Here is a 26752-nt window from a genome sequence, read left to right as displayed (position 1 = left end):
CAGTAGCCGCAGGAATCTCCTTTTGGGGCTGGTTTGCACTTTGTCTCCTCAGGGTCTGGGGAAACTTGCCTCAGTTATGCCAGTAGGATGACTTGTCTGGCTGTGAATTGAGGTCAGTGACCAGAATTACATTATCTGTCCCAAGTCACAGAAACCCAGACTGGTTTGGGTTGGGAGGGACCTGAAAGTTGATCCCATTCCCAGCCCAGGCACGGCAGGGCCAGCTCCCAGTGTCCCAGGAGCTGCCAGCCCCAATGTCCAGCCTGGCCTTGGGCACTGCCAGGGATCCAGGGGCAGCCCCAGCTGCTCTGGGCACCCTGTGCCAGGGCCTGCCCACCCTGCCAGGGAACAATCCCTGCCCAAAATCCAGCACAGCCCTAAGTCACGGAGATGGAGAAGCCCTCTACAAATTACTGTGCTACCAACAGCTTTATTACTGTGATTTACACCTTCTGTCAGGATTGTAAAAATTCCCCATGTCCTTACAGTTCCTTAATGTTGTGCTTGCAACATAGTGATTCCATAGTAATAGAGTTTCCATTGTGGCAATCCCGTTATTAGAGGAAAATCCCTTTGACCTGAGGTTCCACACGTTTGAAGTTCCATGTCTGCAGTTACTGTTCTGGCTGTGGGACTCAGGGTCAGGCTGAAGAGAGGAATATCCCTGCCTTCTTTCTGAGTGTGTAGGGTTGGATTATATTAACAAGAAAGTTACTATTGATGTGTGTGAGAAAATAAGGACTGAAAAAGAGGATTGACCATGAATTCCAGAACTTAAATTACTTGTGGTATAATCTTGAGTGAAGAATTTTTACTTAAACCCAGCCATTTGTTTCAGTAAATTTGGTCAGAAATTGGGAGGAAGGGGAAAACTTGTATCCTCTTTATTAATTGCATCACTATTTCCTTTTCCTAAATGGAGGAGATTATGGGGGCTATGTTTTATTAATTCTGCCTTCTTTTTCTGACCTGGTGGCTGGGGTTTTGAACACTGCTGGGAAAATGTCTGGAATAGTTGACACCAGCTATGATGCTTGCTGGCAGGATCCTGCACAAAATTTTTGACACCCCTGTGTGAATTATTTTTGCAAAGCAACATCATGCAAACCAGGTAGGGGAAGAGGCAGCTTCAGGCACAAATCCCCTGGACTATCATCAATGGAGAGACCATAAATGTTGTGATGGATGCTTGAAGGCAGTTTAATGTAGCACTGGAGAAAATAGAAGCCATTACCTCTGGAAGAGCTCCAGTTATGACAGAGAAAATAAATGGTGATGTTACAAGAGATGTACTGACAACAAAATTCCTGCTGGCTGGGGAGGAGAGCAGCAGAGCATGGTACAGAAACCTACAGACAATTACCCGTTATCGAAGTAATGTTTATTTTTGGTTCAAATCCGACATGGAGACTGCTTGATAAAATGACTTAATCCAATCTGATGGAAGTTTAGTCTTAATTATACTTGTGCTTGGGAACTGCCCAGTGTTTGCCACTGCTCAGATCAGTGTTGTGACATTTCCCTGCTCAGCACCTGTGTGTGGAGGGCTGTACCTGCACAGACACTGAACAGAGAGCTCTGCTCGCTCAAACCCAGCCTGGGATGGCATTCCTGAGCAAACCAGGTTCAGGAGCCAGGGAATGGCTGCCAGTGGCAGAGGGCAGGGCTGGATGGGATCTTGGGCAGGGATTGTTCCCTGGCAGGGTGGGTAGGCCCTGGCACAGGGTGCCCAGAGCAGCTGGGGCTGCCCCTGGATCCCTGGCAGTGCCCAAGGCCAGGCTGGACATTGGGGCTGGCAGCTCCTGGGACACTGGGAGCTGGCCCTGCCATAGCTGGGGTGGGAATGGGACGAGCTTTGGGGTCCCTTCCAACCCAAACCATTCCAGGACTTTGTGATTAATATTCAGTCTACCCCAGGGAGCATTTCATGTCTTTCATCCATCTCTCTCCCCCACATTTTTTTAATGGGAGGAGTTGGGGCAGCAGCTACAGCAGCAGGCACAGAACATCCTCACACATCTTTCCTGCATCACCTGTGAGAGAGGTCTTTACAGAAAATAAATGAAGCAACATTTTGAGCTTCCAGATTCAGCAGAACTGGGGCCTGCCTGTGAAAGATTCCTTCCCCATCCCAGCTGGGTCAGACTCAGAGGGATATGCAGATGTGTGATGGATTCCAGCGTGTGGTGCTGGACAGGCACTGCTGTAAATCAGCCTCATAGCTAGATAGATCCAAAATCATAGACAGATCCAAGAAAATAATGCTGTTGATTTCAAATAAACTGTGTGTCAGAGTATTGCTGCCCAGAAGAGTTGTGGGCAACCTGCAAATGGGTTCTTGCAGTACAATGCCAGCGAGTGCTTGTGGGAATTGACTTGCAACTCTCACACCACCCTGGTGCATGACTGCCTGGAAAAAGATTAATTGTAAACAAGACGTGGGATGATTCTCATATATTGTTTCTCGAAACTGTTTTGGGTTTTTTTCTTCATGAAGTCCCAGTAGGACTCTATGTTTTTGGTGTAGCTGGCACCAGATGAGACTAGATGAAGGGTAGAATTGCTGCCCTAGTATTTTGCTCAGGATACATTTCAGTGCATGTGGAGTGTCATCGTTCTGCCAGGTAAGTGCAGCAGGCAGTGAACTGATGCTAATGAAGCTGATGCAGCACAAACTTTGACTCATTTTCACCCTTCTGACAGTGTTTGAGAAGGACTTGGGGTTCATTCCACCACACACACACACACCACCCTCTCTCAGGGCAGGCTGGGGGCCTGGCAGTGAGAGGCTCTGTAGCCCATTACCAATTCTGAAATCATCCAGGGCTTTGATAACTCCTGCATTTTTATTGGCAGCATCCCCATGCCGCCTGCTCAGAGCTGCTGCGTCAGTGGTTTAACCTTGAGTGTACAGCAGAGCCTCACAGGATGCCATTGTCTACAGGATTTGGAATGCAGCATTTGAACCAGAGCTGATGCTCTCAAAGTATTTTCCCTGATGCTCCAACAGCTTCTCATCCCCACCTCAGCCTTTTCCCTTTCTAAAGGCAGCTCCTTAATGGCTCAGGATTTCTTTTGGCCTCTTGTACCCTTGTGGTTTTCCTGCCAGTGTGTGACACATTCCTGTCTTTCGAGTAGCATGGAATTCCTGTGTTTGGGAATGTTTTCAGTGCCACTCTGTTGTCACATTGTAAGAAGAGGAAGGACTAAAAGAAGATGTAAAATGTAAAGGTAATAGACTATTTTAAAAATCAAGTCTGGCCTCTGTGTGTCACTCACTGGTAGTTTGCTGAAGCAAGAAATGCAGAGCAAAATAAAATCCTGGGGGTCAGGATGGTTGGGAATAACTTCAGGCTGAATATTCAGCTTTGGAATTACCTTCATGCCTTGTTCAGGCAGCTGAGTCACTTAAACCCAGGTTACTTCTCTCTTCTTTCTGGGGCTTTGTGCTGCCTCTTACACTCATCTCCCATGTAAGGGAAATCGCTGATATTTTTTTCACAATTTACTTTTAAATTATTTTTTTTTTTTGCGTAATAATTTTGTAAATATTATTAACTATATATTTTTTCCTGTCTTTAAGGTATTCCACTGACGTGATCCATGTATTTTCTGGAATTATTTGGAGGCTTAAGTTAATTTGAGCAGATAATGAAAGGGGGGAGGGGTTTAATTCAAAATACTACTTTCTCAAAGGAAAAACTGCATCAATTCACTTTTGACAACAGCAGATGGTAGCATTCTTATGCAAGTTATCTGTTTGCAGTGTGAAACAAAGCTTTCTGAACACTCTTTTTTGTATATTCTGAAGCTTCTGGGAGTTTTTTAAAGTTCTCTTAGGCTTAAAGGGATTGATCCTTGTGAGAACATTTTCAGCATCAGAACCAAGTGGAAGTTAAAGCCACCTTAGGTGCACTTCCTTCTCCCTTCTTGCTGCCTCTCCAAACGGAACCATCATTGTCTATTTCCCAACCCCAGCCTGAGGAGATAGCAGGGCTCAGGGTCCTTGAAAACCTTTTTTCCTGAGGGGAAGGGGTTTTATGTGTTCAATTGGATCAGACTGTAGTTTACACAGCAGCTTTGCCTCTCCACGACCGGTTAATGCTGATACAGTAACTTGAGTTACTTTCACAAACCATTAGATTTTAACTAAAACAGTAGCATAGCCTGGTTGCTGATCTTATTTCCCATTCAACAGAGGAGAATACATATTAATAATATGTAATATATACAATATATATTAATTTGTCGTGACTGTGATAGGAAGAGCAATATGAGATAAGATTCTGAAGTGAGGAAAGTTGCATCAGGGGCTGATTGCACCCTGCCTTGTCTTTTCCAAATGCACATGATGGTTTTTCTGGTTTTCCCTTCTGTGACAAAGCAAATTTTGTTCCCTCTTAGGAGCACCCCATCCTTGGACAGCCTTTCTTTGTCCTGCATCCCTGTCGAACCAATGAATTCATCTCTGCTGTGCTGGGGGGCTCACAGGAGCACCACAGGTGAGGGGCACTGCTGGGCCTTGCAAGGCTTCATGCAACACAGGTAAAGTCAGTCAGCTGCAGGATGGAAATGATCAAAGCTACTCCCTTGGTCCAGGCAGAATAAGATTTCTGTATTGTCACTTCAGGCTGGAAAATTAAAATACATTTGTGATAGGAAAAATGAAGGAGTAGCCCCATCTGAAGTTGTTTCGTGACTGTTGAAGTTGTTTTGTCTGTGTTTCAGAAAAGGCTGGGATAATATATTTATGGTGCTTTTTTTTGTGCTTTTTTCCCCCCTAGACATACAAATTACATCATACTGTGGCTCAGTACCGTAGGCCCAGTTGTGGGCCTGAATCTGCCTTTGAGTTACGCAAAAGTGGCTTCTCAGCAGAGCACAGATTTGGCTGAAAGGTAAGAGAAAAAGAAGCCATCCTTTCCTCTCCCATCCTCCTGTTCCAAAGGTCAGGTGGAGAAATGGCAGAACCATGACCTCCTCCTTTGAAGCTCTTGGTTCAGTTAATTTAGGACTCACCTTTCAGTGCTGTGCTTACCTGTCTGCCTTGTTGCCTCAGTTGCTTTGCAGTGAGAATTCATGCAGAGAGAGGTGCTCAGCCCATTGCTGACACCCTTCAGGTCCCTCATGCCCTGGGGTCTCTCTCAGGTGTGGAGAAGTGTTTTATATGGGTTCCCCCAGCACAGGGTTGGGGGTCTGGCAGAACTGCTGCAAGGATTCTATTTTAACTCCTTTGTGTTTGCTGTCGCCTCTCCAGAGCCCAGAGCTGAAGGACTGGGAGTGGTTAGGCTGTGATAAAGCTGCTGCAGACTTCCCTAGGGATGAAGCTGGAGGATCCTTCCTGGCTGGTTAACCATGCCAGAGTGGAAATGATTGCTGATGGCTCTTTCCCTGGCCAGGACTCGCCACTGATGATGGTGGGAATTGGCTGCTGCTGTGGAAACACCTCCCCAGCACCACCCAGACCTCATCACCTGCCTCCTGTGCCCTCGGTGAGGCTGCACACAGATGCACAAGCCAAGTTGTTGGATCTACTGCACTTACCCCTAGAAGATCTGCACCATCTGTGGGGCAGAAAAAGCAATATAAACACAGAAAAATTCTCATGGGATGTGGTGTGAGTTTGTGGCAGCCAGGGTATGGGCTGAGACTGCTTCACCTGGGAGCCACCTTCTCCACCAGAGCCTGGTGAAGGATCAGCCCACAGAACATCCTCATCCTGGGAATATCCCACATGTCACACCTCCTCAGGGAGCCAGCGGGGCCGGGACTGTCACAGACAGAGCCCTTGGAGCCTGAGTGCAATGAGCACGTCCAGCTCTGGAGCTCAGGAGCCTGGAGCAGCTGTGTGGGAACACCTGGCTCTGCCGTGCTCCGCTGCCTGCCAGGGAAGCTCTCCGTGCCCCCTGGGAGCTGCTGCTGCTCCCAGTTAGTGTTTCTCCTTGTAGTTGTGGTTGCTCACACGTTTGCTCCCTACCCTGCAGCCTCCCCTGACAGCTGTTGGCTTTTGGGGAATTGCCTGGTGGTGCTGCCACTGAGAACCAGATTATGAGGAACTTCCCTACCACCCATCCTGGCTTCTCTCCCAGTCCCGTTTTATTTGCAGTGTAAAACGGAGCAGCTGACATTGAAACACAGATTTTACTTTGCACATGCAGCAATTGTCACTTACACAGCCCAGTGTGTGCCACGTCAGAGCTGGGAGTGTGAAGTGCATCCAGATCCTGGTTTTTCAGATTATGTTTTTAACTTCCATTACTTGTCATTGGAGGATAAGGAATACAGAATGCAGTCCTTCAAATTCCATTGCTGGGGAGTTTGTTTGCCAGCCATTTGGAATTAATAATGAAAGCACATTGTTTATTTTGTTCTGTACCCTTTCCCATGTAAGATTTACAAAATACGGCCCACAGCTACGTTAATTTTTTTTAACACTTTTGGTAACACATGCTTGAAGTTTGCATCCACAGTCCATTTGTAAATTTAAGTGAGAGTTAGATAGGAGGAAGAACCAACAAAAAGAGGTAACAGCAGGTTTAGGAGCTGTTGAATGTTCACTCCTGCTCTGTGATCTTCACTTGTGATACCCTTCAACAGAAGAGTGGAAGCACTCAGCCTTCAAATTATGGAATTTATTGTAAAAAAAATAAATAATTTTATTTTACATGGAAAAAGTCTCAACACCCTTGGTTTCTACCTTAATTTAGTATTTGCAAACAGAGAAGGGGATTATTTGACCAGGGCATTACACATTGTACTGGGCTCAGACAACGAGCTGACAGCACAGAGTCTCATCAGTTTCATGTTTCCCTGAAATTTGGCTGGAAAACCAAAATTCAGCTTGGCTTGTACAAATATATGGAGTTTAGATAGAGAAACAAATACAGACTAACAGAAATATTTGTGACCAAGGAGATAAATAATCCCATTTGGATATCTCCTTTTTAATGGCTGGGGTGGGAGATAGGCACCCAATTTCCTATTTACATTTATGCCTTAATGAGAAAATTATATATATATATATATACACATACATACATATATACATATATACATATATATATATGTATATACTTAAAACAAGGGTATTGTAGCACTGTTTTGTGATTATATATTATTATTGTTTTGTGATTATATATTATGTTGGAATTAATTATTTAGTGAAACTGTTGAAGATCCTTAGACCTGAGCTTGGGTCTACATGCATTGTCTGAACTCCTGCATCCTAGCAAGGAGAAAATTTCCAGTTTAGATTTGTAAATTCGCTCAGTTGTTCATCTCTGCTAATCTGGGAAGACACATCAAGGGAGGTTCTTCTCTTCTGGGGGTTTCTGGTAAGAGCAAACAGTCTCATACCTGCCCTGGGCTGCCAGAATCATCAAGAGGAATTAATTTTATGTGTTCACCTAAGCCAAAAAATGTGTTTTTCTGCAGGATGCAGTCGGTAGCCACATACATAATCCCTCATTTGTGTCAGCATGATCAGGTAAGAATTTAACCCCCTGCCGGAAGATTTGAGGTTGCCTGGCTTTGGTTACTAACAGGAACATTCTTTTCCACACAGGAAATGTGGAGCTACTTAATTACAGCTAAATTGATGACAGTCAAGTCATCAATTCTTGCTGCATCTCCATGAATTTCAGTGAAAACTTTTTCAATAACTTTTTTCCCCCCCACCTCTTCTCTACGATGATGGTTTCATGAGTCTGTTTGGACATCTGTATTTATATTGCAGAGATATAAATTCAGTCCCAGCACAAAGGAAGGACGATTGCTCTTCCCTCTGAATGGTGGAGTTACAATTATTTCCTCAAAAATACTCTCTTCTAGAGAACAGCGTGGGTATGGGTATTTATACCTATTTTTAGTAGCATGTAGGCTTTTAAAAGTGTTTCAAGGAATTTAGTGCATTTTTGAGCAATAAATTCTTACCACCTAGAATAAAAGAAAAAAAAGCCTGAAGCTGAGAGCTGCAAAGGCAACCCTGTATTGAGTGCTCAGGATTAGGAAGGTGTCACACAAGTTGTTATCTCTTGGATTTCATTAAAATCTTAAAAAACCCTGTGCCACGAGGAAGCTTTCAGTTCTTCACCTGAGAGCTTGTTGTAGCTGTCACCTCCTGAAGACAAATTCACCTTAAGGCAGAGGGGATTTCACTGCTGTTTGAACAGAGAATGGATTTACAGAGCACCCTCTTAGCGCCTTCCTCAAGTGTTACAAAACAAAGTCTTCTCTTGTAGCAGCGTTCTTATTCAGTTCAGGTATTGCTGGTGTCAGCTGGTTGGCCAACTACTTTAGTAAATGAAAATATTAGTTAGCTTTGGTGATGAGATGGAAAATGCGACCAGTCCTGGATTCTCCTCTGTTTTGGAGGATTTTGGGTTACATAACACGTTTATTTGGCTTAAAACCCCTCTGGTAGCACTTTGGTGATGTTTGGGTCGAGTTCTTTCCTGGCAGTGTCCAGGAACAACAAGCTATTCGTGGGCACTGGCACAATCACAGAATCACAGGTGAGTGGGAGGGGACCCCAAATCCCCCCCATTCCCACCCCAGGCACGGCAGGGCCATCTCCCAGTGTCCCAGGAGCTGCCAGCCCCAATGTCCAGCCTGGCCTTGGGCACTGCCAGGGATCCAGGGGCAGCCCCAGCTGCTCTGGGCACCCTGTGCCAGGGCCTGCCCACCCTGCCAGGGAACAATCCCTGCCCAAGATCCCATCCAGCCCTGCCCTCTGCCACTGGCAGCCATTCCCTGGCTCCTGGCCCTGCAGCCCTTGGCAATTGTCTCTCTCCACCTTTGCTGCGGCTCCTTCGGGCCCTGCGAGGCCACGGGGAGCTGAGGCCAAAGCTTCTCCTGTCCGGGCTGAGCAATGGCAGCTGTGGCAGCCTTTCCTGGCAGCAGAGCTGCTCCGTCCCTCTGCTCATCCTGGAGCCTCCTCTGGGCCGGCTCCAGCAGCTCCAGGTGCTCCCTGTGCCGGGCCCGGGCTGGGGCAGCTCTGCAGGTGGGGTCTGACCTGAGGGGCAGAGGGGCACAATCCCCCCTGCCCTGCTGCCCACGCTGGGGCTCAGCCCAGCACAGCCCTTTGGGCTCCCAGGGCTCCTCCGGGGCTGCTCCTTCTGCCCAGCCCAGCCTGCATCCAGCCCGGGGCCGCTCTCCTCCCTCTCCCGAGCTCCCGTTTGCCCGAATTCCCCATTTCCTTTGTCAGAACACACGCGAGTTCTTGGCTGGAACATTTCCGTTTCAGTTGTTCTCCCTCCCCGCTCCTGTCGCGACATCTGGTGGCGACACCGCCTCACGACAGCGCCCGCTCGATCTCTGTGGAACTCGGAGATCCAGAACTGCCAGGGGAGACAGTCCCCTGCCCTTCCGCCTCCCCCAGCAGTTTGCACAGAACTCGGGAAGATTCTCAATGTATTCTTAGAGAATTGTCTATATTTATAAATATGGAAGTTCCTATGAAATAAGTGAATTCCTTGAATCAGAGGCTTTCCCTCACCATGCAGACCAACTGCAGTTGTAACAAGGGAATTGTTCACTCTGACCCCAGATACGTGTTTGGAGGTTTTACTGCGTTAAGAAAGCCCTGAATGATGCACGGGAGAAATTGAGACAGCCAAGTCAGTGCAGGGTGTTGGTGTAGCACAAACAGGGTCCTTCAAACTGGGCAAACTGCCCCAAAACAGCCGTAGTTCATTTGTACTCAACACTAATTACACTCAGCTCTCTGGGTTGGGTGCAGTCACCCCTTCAGGGAGTTGTGTGCCTGTGCTCACAGCTGGGACAACAAGTGCTGCCACAAACGCCATCCCCAGCACTCCAGCCACCATTTCTGACGTGAGGCAGGCTCTTTGTCACAAAATTATACATTACAATTCATGCAGTTCCTTGTCACCTAAGGGGTATTCCAATTCCTGATCAACAGTCCCAAAGGAACATTAGGATTTGGGCTTTTTCTCTGACCAGATCTAGTGAGAAATTTAATTTTATAGGAAATTTTAATTTTCCTATGGCAAGATCATTGTGCCCACCGCACCTCCTCCTGCAGCATCCCCTGAATAAGAAGCACAGAACTCCTTTAAAAGTATTTTATTGTTGTTCTTGTCAGAGTGGTGACGATTTACGACCTGGGTCTCTCCTTCTTGCCCTTGTAGAGGGCCAGCAGGGACACGTTGGCCACCTTGACCACCTTGAAGCGCACGCCCGGGATGTCCCCCACGGCGTGGCCCTTGCGCCCAAAGCCGGCCACCAGCACCTCGTCGTTCTCCTGTGGCAGGGACAGCGAGTGAGCACCAAACACCTCCCCACACACCGAGCCTGACCACAAGCCAGAAACCCAACCCCTTCCCCTCACAACATTCTGGGCAATTACCTCGATGAAGTTCAGGCAGCCATCGTTGGGGACAAAAGCTGTGATTTTTTTGCCGTTCTTAATGAGCTGCACCCTGACACATTTCCTGATGGCAGAGTTGGGCTGCTTGGCTTCCACCCCCCTGCAAGGGAAACCAACCAGCAAAGAAATCAGCGTGGCAGACCAGGAGGGGCATTAATTAACACACAATCCACTTTTTAACCTTGTATTCAGTGTAAATTGTATCTGTATTTCAACAGCTCTGAGCTGTTTAGAAGTACTGACTTAATACTCAATTAGTTTTACATAATATATATTAATCTAGATATACGTATGAAGCCTTCAAATACCACTTTCTAAGCCAAACAGAAACTTAAATGACCTCCAGACTAATTCAGTAAAATTCTAAAAGCCTAAAACAACCAAAATCACAGAAAAGTGTCCCAAAACCAGAGCCCTGGCAGCCTAATTTATAAATTATTAAGGAGGGGGAAAAAAGGCACAAGTAGGAAGGATGTATAACAAACACAATTTTCCTTCCTTCTGTGCTCAAAATCCTGATTATCCCTTATGCAAAAATAAAAAAAATCTTGCCTTTTCCCTTATATTTAACGTCCCTGTTTTTTTATTTTTCAAACAAATTTATTTTCCCCAATTCTTGTCAAAAATCCCCATTTTCTCTCATTTTTTTAAATACTCCACACATTTCTCATTTTGCTGTAATTCGTGCCAACCCCTCCTCCCGTTTTTTTTTAAACTATTTTTTGCCCAAGATCTTTATTTTCCCCACCATTTCTGGAAGAAATTCCTTGGTGTTTTTTTTTTTTCCTCCAATTTGTAGGAGAACGGAAAAAAACCACCCCAAATCCCCATTTTCCCCCCCAGCACCCGTGGTTGAGCTGCATCCCAGGTGGGCTCGGGGACGCCCATTCCAAGCGGGAGGAGCACCCACACTTTCTCCAGGACGATGCCCTTGGCGTGGGAAGCGCCCCCGAAGGGGTTGGCCTTCAACGCCGTGCCCAAGTGCGCCTTCTTGTACTGCTTGTCGTGCCACTTCTGGTCCCGGCGGTGGCTGCGCAGCTTCCGAGCGGTGCGGAGGCCTCGGCACTTCCCTGCAGGACGAGACGGGGCCGGCGTGAGGAGGGGAAGGAGCCATGAGGGGAAGGCGGCCTGAGGCCATGGCGGGCATGCGGCGGGTAATGGCGGCCGCGGCCTCACGGCCTGCAGCGCTGCCAGCACCGCACCGAGCCGGCTGCGGGCGGGCCCCCAGCGGCTTCGGAAGGCGGAGAGCACCGCCGGGGATCCCGCAGCCCCTGCCCCGGCCCCACTCCCGGCCCCGGCGCGGCGCGGCGCTCACCCATCTTCTCCGCGCGGCTGCCGAGCGAGAAAAGAGGGAGGAAAGTCCGCGCCCGCCGCCTATAGCCGCGCCCGACAGGACCCGCGCGGGCTGCCCGCGCCGCGCCTGTCCCAAATACCGACCGGCACCGCGAGGGGCAGCCCGGCGAGCGGAGAGGCTGCCGGTTCGAGCCCCGGCAGGGCGCTGCAGGCAGGACCCCGGCCCGCTGCTGGCCGCGGGTTCGAGTCCCCGTGCCGCGGGTTCGGTCTGGCCGCTCAGAAAACTGGGGAAGAAAGTTTTGAACCAGAGCTAGACACAGAAAACGGACATTGCTTTATTGCCTCGCAGCGGGCTTGGGGGTGTCTCTTTGTCACCCCCACCGAGGTGCTCACTTCTGTGCGTTATAGACAGTTTGTTGCACAAGTGTGTTTTTATGTTCCAAAAACTTGACACCCGTTTCCAGAACGCCTTCTGCACACGCTAATTGATGTCACAGCTCCTTCTTACTGCACATGCACACAAGTGCCCTTTCACCCTCAACTGGGACCAGCTGATGTCCTGTGTAATAAATGGCATTGATTCGTGCTAACTGAATTGTAACCGTTATTAAAGTTATTATTAGAAGGAACCAAAAGAATCAGCGTTACAAGGCAGATGTATCCCTTTACAGATGTTACATGTTAAAATTCAGGTACAGGATGCAGTTTGGAAGATAAGTGATGTCCCAAGATGAAAATGGCCTTGAGATGGACAAAATTAGAACAACTTTAGGCATTGGGCATAAAAATCAGTAAATATCAGACTAATTAGTAGAGTAACATAACACAACGCGAAGTACGCACACACAAACCTGAAAGGTTATCCAAAGGACAATGAGGAAGAGGAGAAGCCTTCACCAAAAGACCCCCAAAAGAAGACTGAAGACCCCCTAACAACCAGTGAAGCATGTGCCGTGAAGAAAAGTGACGTAAAGTCAGAAAAATCAGAAATAGGAGGAAACTTAGGGGAAACATTAATGAATATGTATAAGCATACAATATATAAGTTTAGCTTGAAGTGATTTGTCTTGAACGTGAGGCAGGGTGTGAAGCCCCCTCCGTACCTCGGCTGGTTTTGCTTATGCTTTAACCATACTTAATTACTGGCTGATTATATATATAAACTGTAATTTTTTGCTAAATTATATTCTTTTACTAAACTGTATTCTTTTATACCAAATTACTATTCAATTTACTAAATTGTATTCATTTTTAATTAAACTGCCATTAACCCAAGTGACCTAGTTGTCAAAATTCTAATTTCATTTATAACATTTCCAGCCTCAATGGCTCTGTGAAATGGTTTGAGTTGGGAGGGACCTTGAGTCACGTCCAGCCCCACTCCAGCCATGGCAGGGACACTGCCAGGGATCCAGGGACATTGTGACTTTAATTCCTGCACTGTCCCTGAGCAGATCTGCACAGAGCAAAGTCCTGCCACGGAAACGAGCTTGTATTTCTCCTTTTTGAAAGCTGCCAAACTGCATCCATCCAAATCATGAACGTTCCCTTCCCTTTTGGGAAAGGCTCTGAAGAGGCAGTAATTAGATATAAACACATCTTTTTTAACACAGCCTGTGCTCAGGGCTTAAGTGGAAAATATATATTTTGTGTGTTTGCATAGGGCTGGTTTTACAGTCAATCTTTATAAAATAACTAATTTAAAAAATTTGAAATATTATAAAAATCCAGCCTCCCCCTGCAAAAGAAGCAATCCCAAACAAAACCATAAATTCCATCAACACTTTGAGGAGAAAACATTGCTGTTATAAAAGACAGCTTTTGAAGATGCAGTTCTGATGATGGAATGCAGTTGTCTGCATTCCAAAAGTCTAATTTCTTTTCAGGTACCAAAACCATTTTGTCTTTGTGAAAATGCTGCAGCTTTGCATTACAAAGTTAGGAATATTAGGAATATGCTAAAACTGACTAGGACAGCAGTTGGTGAGCACAACATAAATATACCATAACAAACCAGCATTTACCGGACCTATTAATGAATATTTATTAAATAAACATATTTATTTATGAATAAATAATTTTTATTTAAATGAATGAGATTGTGCAGGCTCAGGTGGCCTCAAGGCGTGTCCCTGGAAGGTACCCCATGGCAGGGGGTTGGAGCAACATGATCATCAGTATCCAACCCAAACCATTCTGTGATTCTGGGACCTGCAGAGAGTCTGAGGGTCTCTTCCTTTTTGCAGAACTCCCCTCCTGGGCACAGTCCTCAGGGCACTGTGGGCAGCTGTTCTCTTTGGAGAGTGCTGCCAGATAAGCGCTTCTAAAATTAAATGTCTCGGTTGGCCAAGCAGACAAATCCACCCAAAATCCCACCACTTATCCTGAAACTCCCGGTATAATCTGATCTCTGGTGCTGGTGTCCCGTGGCGCTGCACAACCAGGGACAGCTGGGCTGTGACACACACTGGGATTTTTGTGGGGTTCTTTTGGGGGGTAGTTTCCCCCCTGACCCTTCCCTGAAGGTGGAGGAAGGCCTGGAGTCTGCACGGGGATTTCTCAGGGATAGGATCCTTTGGGGATGTGGGACCCAAAAAGGTAATCCCAGAATCCCAGATTATTTTGGGTTGGATGGAACCCTGAATCCCATCCTGCTCCATGCCCAGCCACGGCAGGGCCATCTCCCAGTGTCCCAGGAGCTGCCAGCCCCAATGTCCAGCCTGGCCTTGGGCACTGCCAGGGATCCAGGGGCAGCCCCAGCTGCTCTGGGCACCCTGTGCCAGGGCCTGCCCACCCTGCCAGGGAAGCAGAAAAGAGTTGTAAAAGGATTAATTTTTGTATCCAGGAGGATGCAGAAGGGCTTTTTGGCCTGGTTAGTCTCCCAGAAGGAGGATTGTGTGGGAACTGAGACAAGATTTTTGTGTATTTTAAGGCCAGTTTTCTGTCTGTGCTTCCATAGCATTGTCAGTGCACTGTGGATCAGAGCAGCAGTGATATATTAGATTAAAAAGTGATGTGTTCAGTGCTGATACCTGTAAAGTGGCTGACACCTCACACTTTGGCTGATTTAGGAAGTTTCATGGTGACCTGATGTGGCACTGGGAGGTGACTGCAAACAGCTGGAGACGATTTGTGCTGTGTGTGACGCAGCCACAGGGGTGAATTTTCCATCTTTGTGGCATGCAAACCCAGCCTGTGCACAACGGGTGCAGCACAGCTGTCGTCCCAGGGTCTCCAGGAGTGTCCACCTGGTCACTCTGTGTGACAGGGGGTGGCTGGACAGCGGTGACACACCGGGGTGGGCAGGGTGCCACGTCCTACCTGTCCCTCTGTGACTGCTTCACTGCCCTGGCAGAACTGTGAGCCTTTGCACTCACTTGAACTGAGTATAATTATCTTTCATGTGAGATAGACTGAAAAAAAAAAAACCCAAAAAAACTCCAAAACATTGTTTAAAGTGCAATAAGAGCTGCATTTCCTCCTTCCTGGGGATGAGAATGTCTGGGCTGCATTGGTAGGAGATGGGGAACAGACAAGTGTCACCTTGCTGCGGGGTCATCAGAGGAGGAGTTCTGCATCCAGAGTAAGCAAAAACCCACACCTCATCTCCAAATGAGGGGGGAAGAGATGATAAGCAGCAGTTTTAACCCTTTCACTTGGAATACCAGACACTTTCAGCCTGACAGAGCCCATCTTGCAGGCTGCAAACAAAAGGGCAAGAGGGAACGGCCTCAGGCTGGGCCAGGGGAGCTCAGGGGGGACAGCAGCAGGAATTTCCCCATGGAAAGGGAGCTCAGGCACTGGAACTGCCCAGGGAGGGTGGCAGTGCCCATCCCTGGAGGTGCCCAAGGAATTCCTGGATGTGGCACTCAGGGCTCTGGGCTGGGGACAGGGTGGGGATGGGGCACAGCTGGGACCCGCTGGGCTGGGAGGGATTTTCCAGCCTCAGTGGTTCTGGGATTCTGTTGACTTCCCACTGACTTTTCCCTACAGGTGGCTCATTTGTTCATTTTTGTGGCCACAAAAAGTTCAAGGATGAAGATTTTTCTGGTTGATTTCAACATAAACAAAAATACAACAGCAATTCAGAAAAGGAATCACAAGAGCTCCCCTAACCATGTCCTTGTCAGGTTATGCATGCAAGGCTCTACTCAGAATTTCTTACAAGGCCCAGTAGTTCAGAGATGCTGATTTTGTCATCATTCTGCACCAGAAACTAATTTCTTTTCAGGTACCAAGTGTGTTTTTTATGTGTGAACCTCATAAAAAAGCAGCATTTTTAAGAAATGCTGAATTGTTGTTATTATCAGCAAGAGTCATGGGGCGAAGAAAGGCTTTTATTCTTGCTCTTTGCTTCACCAATATTTCAGCTGATTGCTGATTAGGGATTTCCTATCAGTACCCCTAGCATTAATATATAGCGAGGAACTCAGGATATTTTCACTGATTTATTCTGGTTTAACCTATGCTGGCAGTTTGGTGTTTTCTGGGTTGTCTGCAACCTCCCCATTTTTTCTGAGCAATTTGGCAGTACTTTTTCTGAGGTGAAACGGTGGCCCAAGAAAGCAGGTGTTGTTAAATTGATGAAGGGAAACATGGGGGGTGGAAGTGCAGCGAAAAGGTGCATTCATTTGTCACAGAGCATCAGCCTGTGCTGACTTCATCTGCGGCCGTGTATTGTTTATGCTACTTTCTTGCACTTTGCTGCCCTCAAAGGACACATTTTTCCTTCTTTTGGCCCCTACTGGTTTGTTTTTCAGAGTTTTAATTTTTAGCTTTTACTCCCAAGTGGGTGAGGGATGCTTGGGAAATGGATGCATGTGGATCAAATCTCCAGGCACCACCAGAAGGCCTCTCTGTGCCTTTGCCTCTGTTTATTTAGGAGCCAGGGGTGCTGAGGCATTGAACAGTGACATTAGTGACCTCACAGTGCCCAGAAAAGTGTGTGACACTTCTGTCCCTTCCCAGGGCTGCTTACATTTTTTAACTGAGCCACGTGTCCATTCTGGTGTAATTGCTCTGCCTTTAGCATCATGCATTGCTGGTGCTTCTCAGAAAATTTAGGGTTTATCTTCAAGTGGTTTTTGCTTAATCCTACGTTCCCTCATCTCATTTTTCAATCTGGGATTCTCACATAAGTATCTTTACTCCTCCTTAAATTGGATAGAAGCCGCTCGACTGAGGACAAGCTGTTGGGGGATTTCTCAGATGGGCAGATACCCTCTGCATCCCAGAAGGAAAAATTACTTAAGATGGCAAATCCTTTTTAATGGTTACAATGCTAAAGCCCTAATCCTTCTCTAAGATCTGGAATGCAACAGGCAGGAGCTCCTAATCAGCAAAGTGAAGCTCCACTGATGGTGCCATCAGCAGGGACCAGGACAGGACAGGGTGTCTGATGCCTGCAGATTGGTGTATGGCTGTGTCCTGCCTGATATTTAAGGGTTTTGGAACTAGATGGTCCCTCAGGTCCCTTCCAGTCCAAGCCATTCTGTGACTCTGTGATTCTTAGGGGTACCAGTGTGTCTGACCCACAAATTCCTTGGGGATGACCCAGAACCAACCCCTGTAGCCCCAGCGATGTGTGAGGGCTTTGGTGTCCCCACCTGGCAGCCCAGAAACACAGACACTGCCATTCTCTGGGCATTTCACCACTCTGGCCTGGCCTAGAGCTTCCCACTGCCGGGGATGGGATCTTGGGCAGGGATTGTTCCCTGGCAGGGTGGGCAGGCCCTGGCACAGGGTGCCCAGAGCAGCTGGGGCTGCCCCTGGATCCCTGGCAGTGCCCAAGGCCAGGCTGGACATTGGGGCTGGCAGCTCCTGGGACACTGGGAGATGGCCCTGCCGTGCCTGGGGTGGGAATGGATGAGTTTTAAGATTCCTTCCAACCCAAACCACTCAATAATTTTAGAATTCAAAGCACCAAAACAATCAATCCAGAAAGCTGGACATGGCACAGACTGAATTAGTGCTGAAGAAAGGAAACTGCTCCCAAATATTTGGTTCCAAAGCTTGCAGTGTCTTGCTTTCACATCAGCTAAGTACTATTTAACATACATATATCTACCTGATCTATATAATATACAGATGGCGTAGGATGTTATAAGACTTCAGAATACATGCAATTCTTTCTGTGAACAGAGGGAGAAATTCCAGAACTGCTCGTAAGCATCACCCACACCTCCCTTTAAGGCTAGGGCTAAGAGCAGATGAGATGTGAACCGCAGTGTGATTTTAGGGCCTGGCTGACCCCATCCCTTTTTCCCCCTAAGCAAGCAGCTCTCAGCCGGGTACAATCTCCCCAGAGCCGCTGGGGTGGGGCCGGTTCGGGGCCGGTTCGGGCTGTCCCGGGCTCCACCCGCTGTCCCGCCCCCGGAGCGGCGCTGCCGTGCCCGGCGTGCAGCGGCTGCGGGGCTCCGATGGAGCGGAGCGGGGCTGTCCTGCGGCTCCTGCGGCTCCTGCAGCTCCTGCATCTGCTGCTGCAGCTCCTGCAGCTCACCTGCACCGAGAGCAGCACCGCCGGGAACGGGTCGGTACCGAGGGAACAGGGACAGGTACCGGGGGAACGGGACAGGTACCGGGGGACAGCAGCACCGCGGGGAACAGGTCGGTGCTGGGGGGACAGGACAGGTCGGTACCGGGAGAACCGGAGCAGGTCGGTACTGAGGAGAACAGGTCGGTTCCAGGAGAACAGGTCTGTACTGGGAGAACAGGAACGGGTCGGTACCGCTGCCCTTCGTGCCGCCTTCAGGGTGCGAGGAGGTGTCCGAGGTTCCCTCTCCCGGTTGGAAAACACCCCGCGCTAATGCAGAAATTAATTAATTTGTTAATACTGAAGCAGGCGGTGCGTTGGAGATGTAACTTTGAAACAATTTTGCGCGCGTTGATTAAATTTGGGTGTTTTCTGTGAATCTTTCCTTCACGGTTTAATGACTCCTCCTCTGACTTTCCCTGGTCCACGGGAGAAGGGGATTATAAATAGTGAAACGGCAAGGGTGTGAAAAAACTACTGCAACAAACAAAGGCAAGAAAATATCCTGCCTGTGTAGAGTATTTGAAGTGTGAATTCAATATTGCAAGTGAGTATTAAACTTTCCTGGAGACTTGGGTTTATTATTAGTAGTGCTCTTATATTGTATTGTTATATGCTATTGTATTATATTAGTTTCACTCTCTAATGAAGCACAGTGAGCCCGGATTATAGCAGGGGGAAGAGGGGACTTTACTGTAGAGCCAAGCATTGGAAAAGTGAAAACAGCCTGAGCTGGATGAGTTGAATGATGCCCAAAGTCACCAAAAACACACGGAGCAAACATGCTGATGAAGGTCGCAGCTGTCAGTAAAATCTGTGTATTTGAGGCAAGAGGCACATGTGGTGATTTGCTTAAGCTTGTATTAAGAGATCTGGTAACCAGTTGCTGATAAATACTACAATATGTTTTCATTAAATAGCTTACTTGCTGCTCTCCTCTGCCAGTTCTCAGATTTCTTACTGCTCTTCTTACTATAATTTCAGGGTTTTTTAATCAATCAGACCAAAATCTGACAGAGAGCAAGCAGTGCTGTATTACACTAAATATTAACAGATGAAATCATGATCTTGATGGCAGTGAAGCAAATGGGAATTTTTCCTCATTGGGAGTGGGATTGTGCCTTCATGATTTTAATTTGCTAGAAGTTTTATGAGCTCAGTCTCTCTTTTTGTATTAAAAATGGAAGCTTGAGTATTATCTTGTACTGATCCAGGCCTTGTTGGACATCCATTAAATTGCAAATCAGCCTGAGTAATCAGTGCTTTGGAAAATGTTTATGGAAATCTGTCTCCCTGTGTCGAATCACACATTAAAAACACAGAAGAGTTGTGGGGTTTGTAGGTATTTCCTATTGATAGAACTTACACAGAGGCATTTAGAAGTCAGTGATGTTTTTTGTCAGGATGTTTCTTAGCAGGAACCAGCTCTTTCCTTGAATCTGGTCTCTCCAAACTTACACATTTGTAGCATTCATAACTTCACTGAAATTCCTTATGCTGAGTGTCCCTAGGACTGCAAGCGGTGCACTGCCCCCAGGTGCTCCTCACCTTCCCAAATTTTATTTTTAGTGCATTTGAGAGGTCACATGTTATTTTCCAGTTGGATTTCTCATCAGTTGGCTGTAACCAGTTCAGCAGCCAGTGGGAGTTCTGCAGCTGGAGATGATCAGTCTTGGTGAGGTGACTCTGAACTAATAGAAATAAGCAATACTGTTTCTGTAGATGTAGAGTGTGTTTTTCCATCTGGTGCAGTTTATCAGAGCAGTGATACGAAGAGCAGAAGTGTGGACATGGCATGAAAACTGCCTGTGGCCTCCACACTCAACCCCTGCTGAGTGCCAGGATTATTCATGTGGTTATTTGAGTGCAGAAAATGCTATTTACGTGGAAGTCCTCAGGAGCTGGAGTGTTTATCAACTTCTGCAGACAAACAAGCCAGACTCAGTTATCTTATGTAGATGGATAATGTCATCTGATAAGAGGAAATTTACACTTCTTTATACTTATAATCTTATTTAATTGGGTTTTACATAGTGATTAGCCCTTCCAGTGCTTTGTATTAGGGCTAATCCAATTTCATGTGGGTTCCTAACATGCTTGGTGTGGTAAATTCAATGTACAACATATGTGCCTGGGTGCATCTGGGAGAGCTGTTTACCAACTGGGAAGGGAAACTATGGCTGATCAAAACATACACCACTTGTGATCAAATGAATTTGGAATTTCAGGGTAAGAGAGGCTGATTAAAGGGTCTCTAACTCAGTGTGCTAGAAATGATTTCCTGTGGAGAATGCTCTAATGCTGGCCATTTTCTCTTCTCTTACACATGTAATTACCATTTTTATAATCCAGAGGGAATACATATTTTTTAGTGTGTAGCTATTTTCCCTTCTCTCACTTTCAGTACTTTTGCTTCCACGGAATGTGCTCCAGCTGAGGACAACAGGGCGCTGGTGCCTGGGGATCCCCCAGCCTGCTTTTTGGGTGGAAAAGCTGCTATTTTGGCAGCAGGGTGGCTGTGGACAGCCCATGGATCACACCTCAGGGCTCAGAGTGTCAGGGGCAGGTGACAGAGCTGATGACATCAAGGTCCACTTGTGCCTGCCCCAAAACCAGGATGGGATCATCCCCATCCGCTGTGCCACAGCGACGTGGGGTGATGGATTTCCCTTCTGGTGGCACTGCATGCCTTCTGCAGGAGCAGAGCAGGCAGCCAGCACTGCTAATTAGCGCAGTAATTAGCAGGAGGGCCTGGCTGCAGGCACCTCTCACATGGGTCACTCTCTGCTCTGCATTCCTCATGAAGACATGAATGTTTCATCAGCTGCACACATTTGTCTGCCTTTGAGTGTCTTCATGCTGAAAGCAGAGATGTGACATCTCCTCCAGAGTGGCTGTGCCTGCATGGGGCGTGGAGGAGCCAGGATTCATTTTTCTTAATGGAGAGTCACAGAATTGACCTTTCCTCTTCCATAAACAGTATAAAAACCTGTCCAGGAATGGAATGAATTGCACAATTTTACACCATTCTTCTTCCAGCCCCGATGTTTTAGTCCAATGTGGTGATTTCCAAGCTGGAGTAAATGGCTATGAGTACCTAATTATGCATATATGAAGATAGTGTTTAGTTATGCACATGGAGAGGAGTTAAAGTATAACTAGATATGTGTATATATAGCTGCAACTAAGTACAACTAAAGTCAGAATAACTAAATAATGTATGTTCGTGTCTTCTTGGTATGCCCTGGTTTTGTAGCTATCACTGTGGAAAAACTTGCCCCCCCAAATCACCTTTTTCAGCCTGAAGGCACAAGCTGTCATGAAGAAAGACTGGAAGAGTTAAAAAATAGCTGCATCAAATTACAAGACCCATGTTCCTAACCATAAAACAGCCTGAGAGAGGGTTTTGTTTGAGCAAGAAAACAAGTTTTGGTCCATTGTAACCACATCTTTAGTTACCTGCCTGTCAAAATCTGAATGTTTCCACCCATCTCTGAAGTCTGCTGTTGTCATGAGCAGACTCAAGCCCCCTGGAGACCCCAGGCCAGGTTTTTTGCTTTTTGCACCCAAAAAAGCAGTGGGAGAAAGAGGACCCACTCTGAAAGTGCTTCTTGAAGCCACTTGGGTCTCAGAGCTGAAACCAAGGACAAAGTTGGCCTCTCTGTATGTAAATAAAACTGCCAGATAAAATTTGAACGGGGTAGAACTTTTCTGAATGTAAGATCTTTATAAAGTTCTTTCAGCCTGGCAGCAGGCAGGGTGGGCTTTAGGCTGCCCCACTGTTGCCTGGGACTTGTATTTATCTGCTCTTGAGGATGCTGTGATGGAAATTAGGTTGGGATCACTCCTTCTGTGTGTGCCAGCGGGTCACAGAGATCCCCCTGCCCAGAACCCACCAGGGAGGGCTCACCCTGCTGCCCAAGCACTCCCCAGGAGCACTAAGCCCTGACTTTGGAATTCCAACAACTTATGGTGAAATCTGCACGTAAACACTGAAAACTGCTGTGTTTCCTAATATTTATATGCTGACCTCTGTGTGAGTATTTCCGCAGTTATTTCTGCTTTGGTGGCTTGGAAAGATGGTAAGAAATGGGGCAGAAGAAGATGGAAGTGTATTTCCATGTGGAGTGGAAGGTGAGACAGGTCTGCAGGGGCACAAACAGGGCAGGGTGTGCAGGGTCTGAGGGCTGGTGCTCAGCTGGGAGAGTGGGAATTCTGGTGGAAGTCTTGGGAAGGGGACTGAGGCCATCACGGGGGCAAATCAATCCACTGAAGGGGGATGCAGGTCCCAAGGAAGCTGCTGTAATGTGGAAGGTGTTCATGGGACGCACGGAGAGGGGTCTGCTCCTGGGTGAGGCCTGGTTTCTTGGACTTTGATCTTTTGGTGTTTGTGAATCCACTGGGCTTGGGTCTTGAGCTCAGGAAAGTTGGTTGTGCTGACACCAGCTGAAGACTCATGCCTAAGAAGAAAATCAAATGCTGGAAGCTGTGTGAGCCTGGTAGTTGTCACTTGAGACAACTACTTGCTTCACCCAAGCCCAGCCTTGCAGTGACTTCCATGGGATTCGTTATTGCCTGGAACCATCCCAGAGCTGTCTTCACGTGGTGTAAATCTGTGCCTAAGGCGTGCCAAGCCCCTGCTTCTGCTCTAAATCCAAGGTGATCCACCCTGGGGAATGAGGGTGGCACTGAGCTCTGCTTGGTTCCCCTGCTTGTGCACTGGGACTGGCTCTGTCCCCAAGCCAAAGCTGACATCCCATGGGATGGGACAAGAGGGGTAACAAAGCCTTTTGTCAGTGTGGTAAGGACACTGGAGTGCCTGTCTGGGCTGGTCCAGCTGAGTGATCTCTGAAAATGAGACATTTCTTAGCCAGGCTACAGCAGCTTTGGGGTAATTTGCCCTTTTCTTGTGGCTTTCACCAGCTGAGGAGCTGAGCTACCTTTGGAATGTTCTTTGGAGTGAAGCAGCAACAGGAGCTTTCCCCACTAAACTGCAGAAAAAGCTGCAAACTTTGAATTCAGATGCGGCACAATAAATATTTTTCTCCTTTCTCCTAGTTCACATGAATTTTCAGACCGAGAATCTCTCCAGAGAGATGGTAAGGCTTTCAGTGGGCTGGATCCCTGGGTGCTGGCTCTGTTAGTGTGGCTGTAGAAGATTTCATCCCCAGATGCTGCTTCTCTTGGAGGCTCTTCTGTCACACATTTTATTAGAGCTTGACCCTCTTAAAAAATACCCTTTAAAGGATTTGCCTGGTAAAATAACAATTTACAGTCCAACTCCGAGGTGCAGTGAAGCTGTGGAAGGAAAAAGCTTTCACCTTTTTTTAACCAAATCAAAACAGAGTTAAATGTTAGAAGGATGGAGCTGTGACAGTGCCCATGAAATGATCTCTGCTTGTGAAACATCACCCTCCTGGCATGGAGGATTGGGATGTTAGGGCATTTGTCACAGCTTCCTGTCTCTGGCAGTGCAGGGAGAAGGTTCCCAGCATAGTTATCACACCTTTGCCAGGCAGTTTCTCACATACCCTTGGATGAATTTGCTGCATGAAGATAAAAGCAGTTTTTGTTGTGTTTAGGATGAATAAATACAGACATAGACTGAATATTTTTGGGGCACTGGAGTTCCTCACAGTGAGGGTGACAAGGTGTCCAGTGAAAACAAGAGGAATCTTGGTGAACAAGAAAGGTAAATTAGAAAAATACATGTAGTGAAGGCAGTATTTGCTGCCAGTCAAGTATTTAACCAAGGCAAGAGCAGTAATTCTGACATACGTATTTTGTGCAGAGATAATTATTGTTTGCAAAGAACATGCAAACAGTTATAAATGTGTTTATAAATGGATGTTTATGATATGCTAATGATGAAATAACACTCCTTCTTCTGCAGGTCAGCGTTACAGTGGTCATGTGAAGCCAAAGTTTAACATCAGTCAGGTGGCAATTGCACAGGTAATGTCTGGAGGGTCTGTGAAGTCTTTTCACAGCACATTTAGGTCTTTCAGCTGATGTTGCTGAATTAAATTTGTTTTACTTTGTTTATGAGAAACGGCTTAAAAAAAACATCTTAAACATTGTTTTAGATTTAGTCCTGCCTCACCAGTTGTACAAATACTCTCTGCTTTTCTTAGGAGTGAGGTGCTGGTGCTGGCTGGGTTGGGGCACAGGATATTTCGGGAAGGACAAAACTCTTATATCCATATTCTGTATAGTGGGATTTGGCTGCTGTGACCAGTCTTGTTCTCATATCAGTTGGTACTGAAGGAAGAGCTGAAGCAAAACCTCAGATTTTCAGTGGGAGGTTTTTTCCTGAGACCAGGCTGTAGGTCTTGTCCAAAACTGAGCATAAAAGGCTTCCTTAGCAAAAGTGATGCATTCCAATGTTAGAAACATGTTGAATAAATCATATGGACTTCTGAGGAGACAGCCTTGTCATTTATTTAAATACAGTCATAGCCACTCAGCACATTTCCTGACCATGATCTTACCTTGCTTTCAGCTTGTTGCTGCCAGTGCTTGCTAATTTTAATCCTAAAACATCCTTGTGCCATATGTAAGATCCAGTACCAAAAAGGATTTTTCAGGGTCTGAGCTGAGAGTTACGATTTGCTAATCTAAACAGCACACACACACAAAAAAATCTCTTTTTAAGCCAAGACAAAACCTTGGGGCTTAATTGTGTCCCTCCTGGAGCCTGGTGAGATGCTGTTTATGACTGGGACTCAGAAAAGCTTCCTTGTTTTAATGTGAGCTTCCAATCATAATGACATGTTAAAAACAGATATTGGGTGTGTTACCCTGTCTAGATAGGACAGAGATGGTGACTGGAAATCTGAGTGTGAAATCTGAGAATGGCAGTTGAATTCTTCAGTTCTTTCTCAGCCCTAAGTCAAATTGTCTTTCCTGACAGCCAAATTGTCCTTTTGCTATGAAATCTGGTTTATAAGGGATGGCAGGTTCCTGGTGTCTGATGACACTGCAGGTCCCTGGGTTTTAGTCCTGCAGCTGATGTTGTAAAAGCAGGGATCCCTACTTCATCCATCCCATTTTGCAGCAGGTGCTTCCCTGATATAAAGCCACCAAGCCCTGCAACACCACTTGGGCTTTCCCCTGTTAGCTTTATTTTCTTTTTCAAGAGCCAGCACCAGGGGGTCAGAGGGTGGCCTAATCCCACAATCTCTTTGCCACTCAGGGTGATTCTGAAGGGTGAAAAATTTACCTGCATGAGCCACTTCCTGCTTTTTCTGTTCCCTCCTAAGAAAGAGCATTACCTGGAATAGGGCCTCACAATTTAGGGTTCCAGCTTTAAGGTTCCACTTGACACCCTCCTCAAACCTATAGAGTGGCACCATTACAAAACTTAACAGTGTACAAAACTTGACAAGTTCCCTTCTAGTTTCCATGCCACCATAACCTGCCAGCTCCTTCCACTGTGTCAAAATACATCCCAAGGGGCTGTTTATAGGAATTTCTTTACTCTCACTTGCTCCCACGATAAAAGATTTTCTTCTCCCAGCGCTTTTTTTGATCTTGGTGTCCCGGCCACCATATCTTCAGATAGAATTCTTTATTTCAGGAGTTGTGCAGCGCATTAGCCACCCCTCTGGGTATGGAATGGGAGTGGAATACTCCATACCATCCTCAGTCAAGTGGCCAGCTGGAAAAGATCAACCACTTGATCAAACAAAAAATTGTTAGACTGGGACAAGAAGCAAAGTTACCTCTGCCCCAGGCACTGGCACTGGTATAAATTTGGACAAAAACAAGGGCAAAATGGAAATTAAGCCCTTTTGAAACACTGTATGGGAGGCCATATGCAGTCGAAGTGGGAACAGCACCCATTCAGGTAGGGAAGGAAACCCTACACAGATATATGGTGGGCTGTGTGCTGTAAATATAAATGTAAACTCATATTTATCCCACCTGGACAGCTGCCCCGTGTGTTCCAGCATGTTGGGCTGTGTCCTTGGCACAACCTGAGTCCTTCCCAGGGGGCTGAAGCAATTCTTAGAGGTTCTCTAGAGAGTCTTCAGCCGAAGGGAACACCTGTGCTGGAGCTGATGTCCTGTGAGGTGCCATCCTCGTTCTGGGGGGGGATACAGCCAGGTATCCCTCTGCTCCCTCAGCCCAGGGCTGGCTCGTGTATTCTGGTGAGATGGTTAACTCCTGAAACCACATTTTCTGACAGAATTCCTCTGTGTGGTCCCTCAGGCTGTCAGCTACAACTTGAGCAGGGCAGGACAGTGGGGAGCAGAGCCCTGGAGGCCGTTCCCCCACTATGGCCCCCTGAATGTCACCATCAATGGTACCCCCTGCATCCTGTTCTGGGCCAAGAGGATCATCATCAGGCTGGAGAACCAGACCCAGCTGGATTTGACAGAGAGGACCTTCGGTGTCCATGCCACCGTGGACGTTGGCGACTCAAACTGCAGCGAGGACAGCGCCACGTGAGGGGAATTCTGCTCTGCTGGTGGAACTGGGCCCAGACAACCACTCTGGGGAGGGCATATGGGAGTAATGCCTCAGGATTTTAG

The 26752-nt window shown here is 47.0% G+C and overlaps 3 protein-coding genes across 5 annotated transcripts in view; 2 read left to right on the top strand and 1 right to left on the bottom strand.

Moving 5' to 3' along the window:
- The window catches only part of ATG10 (autophagy related 10), a 61809-nt gene extending 53745 nt beyond the window's left edge, over nt 1–8064 (top strand). For 2 of the 3 annotated variants that reach the window (XM_033520454.1, XM_033520453.1), the window contains exons 6-9: nt 4405–4502; nt 4785–4898; nt 7435–7486; nt 7565–8064. In XM_033520454.1, coding sequence (XP_033376345.1) covers nt 4405–4502; nt 4785–4898; nt 7435–7486; nt 7565–7636 — 336 coding nt within the window. In that variant the 3' untranslated portion in view covers nt 7637–8064. Of the gene's footprint in view, nt 1–4404; nt 4503–4784; nt 4899–5257; nt 6602–7434; nt 7487–7564 lie in introns of those variants that run through there. The other variant, XM_015653262.3, reaches the window with a different exon arrangement.
- A 2007-nt stretch (nt 8065–10071) lies between these two features.
- On the bottom strand, nt 10072–11825 carry RPS23 (ribosomal protein S23). Its single transcript, XM_015653264.2, has 4 exons — nt 11706–11825; nt 11301–11460; nt 10370–10490; nt 10072–10264 (listed from the first exon to the last, which is right to left on the bottom strand). The coding sequence occupies exons 1-4, from the start codon at nt 11707–11709 to the stop codon at nt 10118–10120; spliced, it is 432 nt and encodes a 143-aa protein (XP_015508750.1). The 5' UTR covers nt 11710–11825; the 3' UTR covers nt 10072–10117.
- A 6230-nt stretch (nt 11826–18055) lies between these two features.
- Nucleotides 18056–26752, top strand: part of ATP6AP1L (ATPase H+ transporting accessory protein 1 like) — a 13288-nt gene continuing 4591 nt past the window's right edge. Inside the window, exons 1-4 of the mRNA XM_015653259.3 lie at nt 18056–18212; nt 23274–23314; nt 24109–24170; nt 26430–26665. Coding sequence (XP_015508745.1) covers nt 18103–18212; nt 23274–23314; nt 24109–24170; nt 26430–26665 — 449 coding nt within the window. The 5' untranslated portion in view covers nt 18056–18102. The remainder of the gene's footprint in view (nt 18213–23273; nt 23315–24108; nt 24171–26429; nt 26666–26752) is intronic.

Source organism: Parus major, chromosome Z (genome assembly GCF_001522545.3).
Source record: "Parus major isolate Abel chromosome Z, Parus_major1.1, whole genome shotgun sequence".
Taxonomy (NCBI): Eukaryota; Metazoa; Chordata; class Aves; order Passeriformes; family Paridae; genus Parus; species Parus major.
Note: the sequence above shows the minus strand (reverse complement) of the source record. Positions and strands in the feature narration are given on the sequence as shown.

Excerpts from the sequence above, each read along its gene's own strand:
- RPS23 (XM_015653264.2), bottom strand. Across the intron at positions 10,491-11,300 it reads GGCATCGTCCTGGAGAAAGT|GGGGGTGGAAGCCAAGCAGC; the intron begins GTGGGTGCTCCT and ends TTTCCCTTGCAG. Across the intron at positions 10,265-10,369 it reads GCTGCCTGAACTTCATCGAG|GAGAACGACGAGGTGCTGGT; the intron begins GTAATTGCCCAG and ends TCCCTGCCACAG.